This window comes from Mus pahari, chromosome 19 (genome assembly GCF_900095145.1).
Source record: "Mus pahari chromosome 19, PAHARI_EIJ_v1.1, whole genome shotgun sequence".
Classification (NCBI taxonomy): domain Eukaryota; kingdom Metazoa; phylum Chordata; class Mammalia; order Rodentia; family Muridae; genus Mus; species Mus pahari.
In genome coordinates, this window is record NC_034608.1 from 73,269,476 (window position 1) to 73,284,134 (window position 14,659).

At 40.9% G+C, this 14,659-nt stretch overlaps 1 protein-coding gene across 1 annotated transcript in view; it reads right to left on the bottom strand.

The window, feature by feature from the left end:
* Window positions 1-14,659, bottom strand: part of Galntl6 (polypeptide N-acetylgalactosaminyltransferase like 6) — a 1,056,791-nt gene that overhangs the window by 87,251 nt on the left and 954,881 nt on the right. Inside the window, exon 8 of the mRNA XM_021218705.2 lies at window positions 470-577. Coding sequence (XP_021074364.1) covers window positions 470-577 — 108 coding nt within the window. The remainder of the gene's footprint in view (window positions 1-469; window positions 578-14,659) is intronic.

Sequence of the window (14,659 nt, forward strand, 5' to 3'; positions counted from 1 at the left end):
TCTCTCTCTCTCTCTCTCTCTCTCTCTCTCTCTCTCTCTCTCTCTCACATCATCTATCCTGCAGGCCTGGTTTTATGTTACTACTATTGGTCATTCATTTGTTCATGAGCAAGTCACCTCTCTAAGCTTCCACTTGGTTTTGAAATCTGCAAAAGGTAACACTGTAGATAAGGACATAGCCTGGACTAAGGGCTGATCCAACTGATATTTAACACAGCTAACAAGGATTAACAGAAGATGATGGTTAAATATAATGCATGTGAAGATGCCGTGATACAGAAAAAACCCCATCACAGTTAATAGTTCTTTAAGCAATGGAGATAAAGCAGAGGCCTGGGAACTCTTGCCACATAGGAGTTTCTGGCAGACAGTAAGTATCTTAGCTTAGCCAATGTGTGTGGTTGATTACCCAGCCTGCAGGAGGCAGAGCATGTATGAACCCTGCCTGTTCTGATGCCCAGTTACTCACTCTTGCCAGGCTGGTCCCAGATGGAACTTTATAAGGGACATACTTCCTGTAGATATGACCGACTCTAGAACATGGAACGTCAAACATTTCTCCTCCACACATCCAAACCTAAAAAAGGAGAAGGCAAAAGAAAAATTAAGGGTAAATTTCACCAAAAAGCAATTAATAGAATTTATGAAAAACTTACAAATTTTCTTTAAAAAAAGTTTACTTTTAAAGTACATGTATCAATGTGTGTGTGTGTGTGTGTGTGTGTGTGTGTATACATGAATATGTTAAACGTGAGTATCTGTGGAGGCCAGATGATCGTGTTCCATCCCCTGGAACTGGAGTTGCAGGTAGTTATCAACTGCTGACGGTGGATGCTGGGACCTGAACTTGGGTTCTCTGGGAGAGCAGCAACTGTTCTTAAGCACAGAGCCATCTCTTCAGTCTCCTACATATCTGCCTCAACTGAATAATTTTTGTCACAGGTAGTTAATAAAAAAAAAATGAAGTCCAGATTCACAAATACATAGAAAAAAAAGCTAGTTCCCTAAAATGATTTCTACAGATATTGTACTGGCAGGTTTTTTGATCTTAAAAATTCTCATCACAATTATTTTCTTAAACAGAGTTTAATTCTTAGATATACACTTTGTATGGATACTTGGCTCTGATAATATTGTCAAAACAATTAAAATATATTATTAGAATTTAAAAACTGAAATAATGAAGGTGGAATTTTCCAAACAGTGAAGTCAACAAGGAAATACAAACCTATCCCCGCTGTATGTAGACTATAGATAGATTCTGATTCTTGCAGCAGGACTAATCTTAAAATTAGTGTCAAATTCTCACCACCCTTCACTACCCATAGTAAAACAATTAACTGGTTATATTGTATTTCACAGTGACAAGCCATGAAAACATATTCATAGTCCCAGACTTATATAGCAGATTGTATATTAGAAAATAATCTAACTACCAAAACATAGGCTTGGCTTCATAAACATAGTTTTACCATTTTTTTCTGCAAAAAATAGTTTTTTTTAAAGGGCTAGAGATAGCTTTATGGTTTGTGTGTGAACCATGTTATGCTATCTGGACCATGGTGCCAGATATTTGCACATATGGATATTTCTGTGAAGTTTTTTTTTTTTTTTGCTTTTTGCGCTATATTGAAACTTAAAATCAGTGAATATTGAGCAAAATCTATTAACCTTCATATTGCTGTTAGGCCTGATCAGTTGATGATATTAAGAAAATGAAGACCACTTAATAAAACACCAGTACCAGAGTTGTTGGTCAGGGCTCTGTAAGAGATTTCCCCAAACATACAGCCTATGGCTGTTGCTCTTGGTTACTTGCAGAGATGTTTATGAAGTTCTTGGGCAAATGGATGTATCTGGAGGATATCATCCTTAGTGAGGTAACCCAATCACAAATGAAGTCACTAGATAGGCACTCATTGATAAGCAGATATTAGCCCAGAAACTTAGAATACCCAAGATACATTTTGCAAAACACAAGAAAACCAAGAAGGATGACCATCGTATGGATACTTTATTCCTCCTTAGAATAAGGAACACGATACCAATGAAAGGATATAGATACAGAGACAAAATTTAGAGCTAAGATGAAAGGATGGACTATTCAGAGACTACCCCATCTGGGGATCCATCCCATCATCACCCACCAAACCCAGATACTAATGCACATGCCAGCAAGATTCTACTGAAGGGACCCTGATATAGTGGCCTCTTGTGAGGCTATGCCAGTGCCTGGCAAACACAGAAGTGGATGCTCAGAGTCAGCTATTGGATGGATCACCGGGCCCCCAATGGAGGAGCTAGAGAAAGTACCCAAGGAGCTCAAGGGGGCTGCAACCCTGTAGGTGCAACAACAATATGAACCAACCAGTACCCCCTGAGCTCGTGTCTCTAGCTGCATATGTAGCAGAAGATGGCCTAATCGGCCATCATTGGGAAGAGAGGCCCCTTGGTCTTGTAAACTTTATATGACCCAGTACAGGGGAAGGCCAGGGCTAAGTAGTGGGAGTGGGTGGTTAGGGGAGCAGGGGCGGGGGGTATAGGGAACTTTCGGGATAGCATTTGAAATGTAAATAAAGAAAATAATAATAATAATAATAATAATAATAATAATAATGATAAAAAATGGAACCTTAGAAAATCCTCCAGAGGACCAGCCTATAGACATTTTTCCTGGTTAATATAGATGGACCCAGACGATTGTGGGTGATGCTACTCTTTATCAAATGGTTCACAGTTGTATAGGAATGCAACTTAAGCAAACCACGAGGAATGAGCCACTAAACAACTTTTATCTATGGCTTCTGCTTAAGAGCTTGCTTCTAGATCCTGCCTTGAGTTCATGCGCTGATTTTCCTTCATGATGGATTCTATATGTGAGATTAATTAAACTCTTTAATCTTTGAAAAAAAAAAAGACATCATGAACTTCAGAAACATGGCCTAGAGGGCTCTGAGCTGGAACTGACCTGATTTTCCCCTCCCTAGCTTTCATGGTACCCCAAGCTTGCAAAGGAGAGACACAACGAACAGTCTTATTCAGATATGATCTCTATGAACCACAACAATGACCAGCATGACAAGATGACCCTGTGGGCACAGTAGTGGCACACATACCTTGGTGATAACCAATGACTCTCTAATTGGACTTAAGACCCACTCAAAAAAAAAAAAAAAAAAAAGGAGGCGTGGGGACCATGTCTGGTATTGGAAAACTAACTAACTAACTAACTAGCTAACTAACTAGCTAACGAATCAATGCTAGTGAAATTATTGGAGAAGTATCGACCACCACTATTCTACTAAGCCAGCATAAAACCTCACTAAAATATATAAACATCTGTTCCTATGCCCACACATGGCTTTAGTTTTCAACCCTCATCAAGGAAATTCTCTTTGAAATAGAAAGACCATTACAGAAAACTACACCCAATTAATATGCAGAACTGCAGAGCTCAGTCTCAATGGATTCATTTACAAAACACAGGGAATATTATAGAAGATGTGTATAGAAATACTGTGAGAGCCAGAGCATCAGGGACATTTCTGTGAGATTATGTCTCTTAGTAACATCAGATCCTGTACCTGTAATCTCTCACCAATATGACTGCTCAAACATGGGCTGAACAAAAAGAACATCAATCAATCAACACACCAATTTGCCTGGGAAAACATTCCAGGATGCTTCAATCCTATACAAAGAACTACAGGAGACTGAATAAAGTTGAAAGTGGAAGAGATGGCCCTCCTGTGGGAAGATCAGCCTAAGCTTGTTCAGTGCCAAATGACCCCAAAACATAATACAACTAACACGAAGGAGACTGGGGATGGGAGGATTTGGAAAGAAGAAAAGGAAGGAAGAAATGTCTTAATTAAAATATAATCTCAAACATTAACAAAAAAATTTTAAGAGCCCCAAATCAAAAAACAAACAAACAAACAAACAAAAAACCCAAATAACCTAATTCAATCTGAGCCAACTGAAAACAAAACAAAAACAAAACCCAAACCAAACACTCAGTCCCGACCTATAAAGAAAAGAAAACAAAAGAAAATGAAGGCCAATTTCTGCTGAACAAGAGAAGTTCTGCAAGTAGACTCAAAAACTCCCAGATCTCCAGATTGCCATCTAACCTTGAAGAGTTTGGCATTACCAAATCTCTACAATCATGTGACCGATTGCTTAACTCTTTCTCTTTTCTTGGCTTTATGTCTCTACAGACCCTTGACTGAAAGGTACCTATAGCCTGTTTAGAAGTGTAATATTTGAAGAGATGAAGGGAAAAATTTAAATTCCCATGTATATGCATATTTCTCTTCATCAAAGGAATGACATCTTTCATGGGACTGATTGAACAGGGAGTCAGGTCCCAGGGGAGTCAGTTCAATTGTTAAAATGGCACCCAACTGCTTTATTTATGTTCAGACCACTCGTGGTCTTGATTTCAGCTTGATGGCATATTTAGAAGTGACTTGGACTATGTCATTGGAAATATGTGTGGTAGTTTAAGTCTGGCAGGGGCAGCGAAAGTTCTAGATGATAGTTTCAGTATCTGGAAAAATCTGAAGAGGCCATGGTTGTATACAGTTAACCATAAAAGGGTAAATATAATGAGCTGCTGTAGCATTTAAGAAAGAACCAAACCAAGACAAACAGCAGCAATGACAAAACCAATCAATAAAGCCTGTCAGAGCAGGGGAATTCAGGAAGATCTGGGCCAATAGAAGAATATGGAGAGTTTAGGGCCTGGTCTAGGCTCTGTGTGCAACTCTGAGACATTTTGCTGATTTCTGGGAAAAAATACTTTTGAAGAGAATTTTCCCAAGGGTAAGAGTGGTCCCAAAAGAAAGGATAGAATGATCAGAATATATGTAGTTAAGAGCAGCTAAAATCCAGAGGGGCCTTGCCATGGATTTAAAAAAAAAACCTGAAGAGCTAGAAGAGATGTTTTTATAGAACTTACAGGAAATATTACCAGGATTTATGGTGTCAAGCTATGAGAGATAGATTGAAACCCAGATGTAGGGAGAAATTTCTAATCATATGGAAAAAGACGAAATGGGTTTCCTGTACACTAGATATATTGAAAACCGTGGGAGGTGAGGTTTTGGAGACAAGCAGAGAACCTGATTGACAGTTGATGCTGCTGATGTTTAAAGCTAATTCTGAGGGCAGAAATTAGTATTTATGATTGCCCATTGCACCCCTGTGATGGGTTATTTCATTTAGTGGTCACGACTTAAATCGTAGATTTCACTGTTTCCACAGTGACATTGGTTGGAGAAGGGGCAGTCTAGAGATGCCTAGGGTTTGTTTTAAACCACATAACTAGAGTTGAGAATGGAGCTCAGTTGGGAATTGAGCTTGCTAAGTGTGCTTAAAGTCATGGGCTCAACACTCAGCGATATATAAAGTAGGTATGGTTGTACAAGCTTATAAACCCAGCACTTAAGGGGTAGGAATAGGAGGATCAGAATTTCTTAGGAGATGTGAGACCCTGTCTTCAAAAGGACCTTTGAAATCTAGTAGTCTACTCTAGCACCCACATCGTTAATCAATATTCTATCTAGAGGGCTTGCAAACTCCCAGGTTTGATAGTTAATACTGCTGCCTCCTCAGATCATATGGTCTCATCTGCAGCTACACAACTCTGCTAAGGAATAGGTATGGATGTATTTCAAGAAAATTTTGTTTACAAAAACAGGTATGAAGTCACGATTTGCTGACCATTCTTCTACAAAGTACAAAACATTTCACACAGGGAAATCCAGTTAATCTAAGGTTGTGTATGTGGGAGACTATAATTTCCCAAACTAGACACCACACTATCTTTCACTCCATATGGTCCTTTATTCATGGCTTGGTATTTTCCCACGGACACGCAGACCTAGGTCCTTTGTCCTTGAATTTGAGTCAGTTTGTAAGTTATTAATTCAGGGGACTGCAGCAGAAACGACTGAGGCTATGCCCTGAGCGACAGCATAGCTTCAGCTGCTCTGCTTTGCCTTGTTTCTGGCACTCTGAGCTGCGACATCTGAAATATGATTCCCCGGTGGCACCATATTATGAAGAAGTGGAGGCCATGCAAGACTCCATGTGAAGCGTTGTGGTCAGCAACCTCGGCTGACGTTATCAGTGATGGCTAGCATCAGCTGACACACATGTGAGTGAGAATCCTTTAAATGATAGTGGCCTGAGTTCTTGAGTCAACGATCATGAAGCCGATACGAGAGCACTCCTTTGTGCCTGATTTGAATTTTGATCACTTAGAATCCATTAGCTTAATTAATTAAATGGTTGTTTTCTGCTGGTTAATTTTTGAGTAGATTGCTATGCAGCAATAATGGCTAGAAATACATACCTTCAAATACACGGTAAAGGCAATGACTAACATAGACAACCAAAATTTTTGAGTTATCCCTTGGTTTCATCTTATCATGCTCTGAGAGACCCAGTGCTAATATTCACCGATTTCTATGCTGATTTCTTCCTAGGTACATGGGCAGGTCAAAATTTCTATGTATTTGGGTGAGGACTCATGACTATTTCTTTCTGGTGGAATGTCAGTGAAAGGGATTATGTATCACTCCTGGCACAAAGACAGTTTGAGTCGGGCTGAGGAGATGGTGTATTCGGTAAATTGCTTGTCACTCTATACAAGTGTGGGGACTTAAATTCAGCCCTGCATATTCCAGGTAAAACTGCCAGGCATACACTTCTAATTCCATTGCTGGAGAGGTATAGATGATCTATCTAGGCATATACCTCTAATCCCATTGCTGAAGAGGTATAGATGATCTCTCTCTCTCTCTCTCTCTAAATATATGTGTATGTGTATGTGTATGTATATGTATAGATGTCATTTCTTTTCATCTTTTAGGACAGCTAGTCTAGAGAATTTGGTGATCTCCATGAGATCAGCTCAGTGAGATACCCTGTCTCAAAAAATAATGTGAAGATCAATATAAGACATCCAATGCTGACCTGTGGAATACATACACATACAAATTACATACACATACAAATGTATACCTCACCACGTGCATGAGTACACATTTACACATTTAATAAACACACACACACATATGTGTGTGTGTATATATATATATATATATATATACAAATAAACAAATAAATTATGAGTAGATTTCCTTCCATATTCTTCTTTAGAGGATAAAGAGCAAGACTGGAGACTACAGAAGTGTGGGGCATTGGGTTATGCAAAGACAATCTGGTCTCCAGTTGAGCTGAGGTCTGAACCCTGGGACCCAGTGGTGATAATTCACCTACATGGGACAGAAGAAGTTCTCTCATGTCTCCTGGACCCTGGCTCCTGTTGAAGTCACCGTCCCCACAGCCCCCAGAGCCCCCACAGGAGAAGCATGGCTTTTAGTCAGGAAGACAATGTCCCAAGCTTCTGACCTTCAGGCTAGACTCCTCCCAGTTACCTAGCAACAGGAAAGATGACAGCATACCATAAGAGGGGCTGCTTAGCCCCACCTCACTCTCTTACTCCCCTTACTCTCTCTTTATTCTCTCCTCTCTCTTCTCACTCTCTTCCTTGCTCTCTTCACTCTCTCTTCTCTCTCTAGCCTTTCTTCTCTCTCTCCTTTTCCACCTTCTCTCCTCTTGGTCATCGCTGGTCTATCTCTTTCCACCTTTTCTCTTCCCCCCTGCCTTTCTACAATAAAGCTCTAAAACTATAGACTGTTTCTGTTCATCAAGGCCAGCTTCTCTTACTCTTGCTTGCATGGGAACCTCTTTCCCTACGCCCTCTCTTCCATAACCCCAGGGCTACAGGATGTCACTCCAGAGCCCCCGGTCGGGAGCTGCCTCTTATCCACCCACCGTCGAGTAGGATCAGTGGCTTAGATGCCCACCCTGGGCCGAGTAGAAAGTGTCTGGCAGCCCTCCTGCGTCCACCTGCCCAGAGCATAGCAGGAACGCTGGCCGGATGTGGGCTATCCTCCCTCCCCCTCTTCCCTTGCCCCCTTTTAGTTCCCACACAGAAGTTGGTGGAGTCATGAAATGACAGGATATGAGTTCCAGAAAACCTGAATGAAGAGTCATATCTTTCTGCAAGCCTGGGTAGACTCTGTAACAGGGGTGATAGAGACCACTTACGGATATTAAGTTATCAAGATTAGGTCCTGCTTGTGTTGCTGATCTTCCTACTATATATTTCTCATCCTATTCAGATGCTCTTAATGCAGTGTAATGGTTTGAAATGTAATTATTTGAGAGGCTGTTTAATTTATTACTTTTGCATTGTAAAGGAGAAATGGAAAATAATTAGTCAACAGATTAAGGGGATGGAAGAAGGATGAAGAATGTTAGCTAGTCTAGTGTAGAGTCAAATGCCAGTTCTGATTTAGTGAAAACTAAGCAAAGGTCAAGATTAAGATGCTCTCTTTCCATCAAACCATCCGCTGTTAGGAGTCAGTAATTTTTCAGCACAGGTTTTGCTTATCTATAATGCTACCGATAGTTTGTAGAAGTGGCCAGTCTTTCCCGAAGCATTAAGGGATGGTGGCGAATGAGGACAAACCACGGGATCGAAGTCTGGAGGTAATGGCCATTTTTCTGGCCTTAATTTCCTTTTGGCTCAGGTGGTCATAACCCTTCAAAGGTGATAGAGGGGACTCAGTGCTACTCACGGTGAGACTCTGACTGTGTGAGAGCTTCCAGAACACAGGGCTAAATCAATCATCAAAGCCTGTGGCTCTGAACTGAGTGTTTATGTCTCTGGGCACGCAGTTCATATGGTGCAACCCCCACATCTCTGTGTGAATGTATTAAGAGGTAGGGCTCCGGAGAGATAATGAAAAGGGAAGGTCTCCTGGATGGGATTAGTAACCCTACATAACAAAAGGGCTCTAGGTACTTCTTCTAATCTCTGTTGTTGCTAAGAAAGAATAAGGTGGTAGCCACAGAGACCTGGCAGATAGCCCCTGCTGGACCTTCAGTGTGCCAGCATCCTGCTCTCAAATCCCTGGAGCCTATAGACTGTTAGAAATAAATTCTGTGGTTTAAAAGCTGCTCAGTCAAGTAGACTTTGTGGTAGCTGCCTAAACAAGCTAAGGCTCATTCCTTTTAAAGTGATGGGCAATCCTTAACAGACACATAGAACCAGTATTATGATTGTTTTAAAGCAGTACTATCACATACATTTTAAAGATTATTGTGCCTTTTTTGTTGTGTGTGACTGATCATTGTTGACATTTTCCCCTAAAAAAACCAGTATTTTTTTCATCTTTCTGTATGGTTCTAAGTCCTTGTAAATTCAGTCAGGCTCTATCGAGGGTCCTACCAGACTGTCTAGGTGTCTGCTGGGCCAAACTCTTACCCGAGCCTGTGTGGATGCACCTGCTTCCAAGTTCATTTAAACATTGACAGATGTAACTTGTAGGACCAGTACTACTCCCCCTTTTTTTTCTTTTTCCTTGCTACTGTCTAGTGCCCACTCTCAGCTTCCAGAGGCTATTTCAGTTCTTGGCCCATGGATAGTTCATCTCAGCATCAGCGACTCTTACTAATTAGGCTGTGGCTACTGTGGTTGAGGTGTTTGATAACCTTAACTTCATGTGCCAAGTATCTTTTGCCTTGCACTCTAAGATGTTATGCATCATACTGGCATGCATAACACATAATAGCTATATGGTAAGCTAATATGTGATTAAATAAAACGAACCAAATGATTTAGCATTCATGCCTTCTCTTACTGAACTATCACCAGCCCTTTAAAATTCTTCTCAGAAGTTGGTCAACTTTACTATAAAGTAAAGCCAAATTCCAATTTTCTTGTCCAGATTTTTTTAAAATGTTGAATTCATTGTTAGGAAAGCAGTAGAATCTTGAGGTTTATTTTTCTGTATTATTATCACCATGATTCTTTAAAACTGTCACACGTTATGGTGGTTTGAATAGGCATGGCTCTCATAGACTCATGTGTTTGAATTCTTGGCTCATGGGGAGTGTCATTATTAGGAGATGTGATCTTGCTGGAGGAAGTGTGTCACTGTGAAGGTGGACTTTCAGGTCTCATACATAGGCTCAAGCCATGCCCAGTGTTAAGACGATCTCCTCTGCTGCCATTGGATAAAGACGTAAGACTCTCAGCTCCTGGTCCAGCACCATGTCTGCTTGCATGCGGCCATGCTCCTCACTGTGATGACAACGGACGAAGCCTCTGACACTGTAAGCCAGCATAGATGAAATGTTTTCCTTTATCAGAGTTGCTGTGGTCAAGATTCCTCATCACAGCAATAACACCCTAACTAACACAGATGCCTTCTTTATAACCTGCCAATGTTTTCCAATTGCTCCTAGGATAACAACACAACCTTTTGTTTATTTGTCTCTAATGACAATGTCCTTCTCTCTGGCCAGGATCATTTTTTAACTCATCACAGAGATTTGCTGCCCAATGAGAATTCTGCCCTCTTTCTCTGTTGTTTGCTTTCCATATTATTTGCCTGGCTTATTTATTTATTTTCCAGGCTTAACTTACATGTCATAACTAAGTGCCTGTATTTGGTTAAGACTCCTATTTTATATTCTCAACTTGTCATGTACCCCCTCTTCTCTTTAATGGGTTGCACTCTTCATCCTTTCAGCAAGGCTTTTATTCTCTACCATCAACAACAGTCTAAAAATATCAAACTATTCAGTAGAGACATAGATATATAGCTATAGATAGATGATAGAACATTCACACCTCTTATAAGATGACACTGCAGTAGTTATTATTGTTGCAAGTCTCTTACTCTGTCTATACTTATAAATGAAATCTTATCAGACGCATCCGCATGAGAGAAAATATAGTTGTGCGGGGAACTATGTTGCCTGTGTTTTCAGGCATCCATTGCGGTTCTTGATATGTATGTCTCTCGGATTAAAAGGAACAGTGTAGTCAAGTCAATAAATACTGAGTGAGTCTTGCTATGTAGCAGATATCTTCCACAGATGGTGGCATATTGTGTGGCACGTGGCAAGCTCTGAATATGTGGAGCTTCCATTCAAGTGGGGAGAACATTTAGGATAATCTCAACTAAGTAAATCGTTTGCTATATCCTACATGATTTGCTTAATCATATACTTGACTATAAACTCATGTCTATATTATTCATTATTATATCTAGTTGCTTATGAAGGATGCAACATAGAATTAATATGTACTCAAAAAGCATTTGTCAAGCGGTTGCATATGATTCCTTTTAATTTCAATTTTATTTAAGCTTCTTTCTTAGAGCTCTGGATTATTTAGAGTTCATATTGCTGTGACAAAACCCCATGACCAATGCAACTTTCGGAGGAAAGAATTTATTACATATAGCTCTGGAGGGCACACTCCATCACAGAGGGAAGTCAGGACAGAAACTCAAAGAGTCAGGGACCTGGAGGCAGGAACGGAAGCACAGGCCACTGGGGAGTGCTACTCACTGGCTTGCTCTCCATGGCTGGCACAACCTGTCTTCCTATACACCCCCAAACTACCTGCCCAAGGGAGGGTGCCACCACCCAGAGTGATCTGGGACCACCCACATCAACCATCAAGCAAGAAAATGGCCCATAGTCTTCCCCACAGGCTAATCCATAGACACATTTTCTCTATTAAAAGATCTTCTTCTCAGAGAGCCTACCTGGGTCAAGTTGACATAAAAACTAGTCCACGAAGTCCCTGTAAGGCCTTTCCAGTTTAAACTTCACTCATATAAGCTTAGGGGAGTATTTTCTTCTTTTTAATGAAGCCATCCTACATCAGTTGTCTCTATATAGAGCCATTTTTGTGTTTCATCCAAAGGTATCTATTTATAGATAGATAGGGATTCATGTGGACCAGGCTGGCCTTGAACTTACTGTATAGCTGAGGGTGATGTTGAATATTTGATTATCTTGTTTCTACCTCTCATATGTTGGAATTACAGGTATGTATCTCCATATCTGGTTTTCTCACTGCTGGCGATCAAGCCAAGCGCCTCGTGTGCATGGCAGGCTAACACTATACAAACTGAACTGTAATTCCAGCATTCATTCTTTCCTTCTGTTATTTATTTATGTATTTATTTATTTATTTATTTTTGAGATTTCAACTGTGCCTCTTACTATAGTAGCTTCCATATTTGGACACAGTAGGGAGATGTTCAGGTGTCAGTGTGGCAGCATGGCTCATAAGAGAAGTGTGCATAAAGTGTGTTTTGAGGGCCTGGGCAACAGAGTAGTGGTCATTTCCCCTAAAGAAAAATGACCCCACACTAGGGCACATGGGACACTACTACCAGATAGGCACAAGAATTGGCAAAGCTGAGTTCCTTTAAACCCTGGGGATCTCATATATCTGAGACCATAGCAATGGAACTACTCTCTACCTGGATGTGTACCTGCTCTAGAACCCATAACCATGGCACCCCACTGAGGGCCATGGGCACTGAGTCACGAAAAGTAACATCTGGAGTTGTTCTCCATGCTAATGAGGTATCTAGACAGCCCTGAGCCTTCAGCCTTCCCTTCCCGCGTATTCCTCCCTGCAAAAGGTATTTAATCCCCGGTTCACCCTAATGAAGTATATGCGGTTTACATCCACCATCGAATACACCAGTATGAACAAGAAAGGACTATCTCAGACAGCTGCTTCATTAAGCATTGCCAGGGGGGAAAGTCTTTGACTAAAGAGCCTCACCTAAGACTCCCTTAAAGAAGGGTTTCTCTCCTCTAGCCTCTCTGGTACACTTGGATCTCACCTCCTGTCATACCCGATTCTACTCATCCTGTCACCTTTCCACTCTCTGCCTGGCACACAGACACTGCAACACTGTGAGGTGAAAGGTAGACATTGGACACCCCCCCCCACCCCAGGTTCTAGCCCTCCCTCTTCTGGCAGTATTCTGTGGGTGCCTAGGTACCCAGAGAGGAAACCAGGAACCACTGTGAACTCCCCGTTTTGGACTTTACCCTGCCCCTCCGGGTGACAGGAGGGCAATGCCAGCCAGGGTACCCCCCAGTGGAGAGGCAGACACACAGTACCACGCCCTTCCTTTCTAAGCAGCTGTTGACTGGACTGTTTTTGTTTGTTTGTTTGTTTATTTATTTCCTTGTCTGTTTATTGAGACACTGTCTCTCCTGCTGGCCTGAAAATCACTATGTAGACTGGCTGGCCTTGAACTGACAGAGCTCTGCCTGCCTCTGTTGGGATTAAAGGAGTGTGCCACCATGTCCAGTTTATATTTTATTTTATATTTTTCAAACACATTTACTGGCGCTTTATATGATGACAATCTACAACCATAAATCTATGTCAAGACATATTTTAGTATCTAATTCTTGGAGAAATGTTTTTACAAAGTAATACATCTTCTCTTGACACCATAACTATTTTAAAGAAATGTTATTTTACTCATGAATGAACACAGAGAAATTCTTTAAGAAAAAAAAAAGCCATTTCAAATTGAATGAATAATTGAATGTTTGCCATATTTTCAAAATTATTTTTTCAATATTATCCCGAACCTGGAGTTTATGCATGAAACATTAAACGGAACGATATCATACAATTATGCTGGTCCCTTGGAATATGAACTTCTCTGAGTACGAAATCGTTAAGACTAGGGAACATTATCCCTGAGCATGTGCAGAGGTGCCATGCGCTGCGTGGGGACAGTGATGTAATTCTCCAGGTATTTTGATGCTAGCCTGGCCTTCGCTCCACTCTCCTGGTATGCTTTTCTTGCCTCTCTATTCAAGTTCTTTTGCCCTCTTTCTCCCCACAAGTCAGGTTTCCCCTGTCTTAGGGACTGTTTTCTGCCTGGAATTACTTCCTCTCAGCCTCCTTATTTGCGTTTTTTAACTGTCTGACACTCATGTTTGTCTGTGTGAGGGTATGTGCATGCGGGTAGAGTTGCCGAAAGACGCCAGAAGAGAGCCCTGGATTTCCTGGAACTGGAATTCCTGGCAGTTGTGAGCTGCCCCATGTGGGTCCTGGTCACTGAACTTGGGTACTCATCAAGAAACATACTGTTCTTAGTCACTGAGTCATCTTTCTAGTCCCAATTACAACAGTTTCTGACTATAAATTTCTCTCTGTTGACCAGAATATAATAAAAGTAGGACAGGAAAATGTCATCAGTGAGGATGTGGTGGCTTTTATTGTCAGGAGAAAAATCTATAATTTCTTGACCTATCTGCTTAGGATTTCTTGGCTAAAGTAAGAAGCACTTTGCTATATTAGTGTGTTGAAGTGCCCTAACCAAACCATCCCGCAATTATATACTTCTAGATGTCTGAGTGGTAGCCATTGGTAAAGAAGAGTTTTGCTTGCAGAATCACTGCTTATAGAAGCAGTGTTTACATATGTGGCGAGATAAAACAGTGATGGAGATGGGGGTGACATTAAAACATGAAAATATAAGTTGGCTTATTGAAAATAGTAAGTCATAGGTAGGATGACATAAATGCACACATCTCAAGAGTGTTTACTTGGTATGAAGCCACAATTGCTCTGATACCTAAACCACACAAAGATCCAGCAAAGAAAGAGAACTTCAGAACAATTTCCCTCATGAATATCCATGCAAAAATACTCAATAAAGTCCTTGCAAACCGAATCCAAGAACACATCAAAATGATCATCCATCATGACCAAGTAGGCTTCATCCCAGGGATG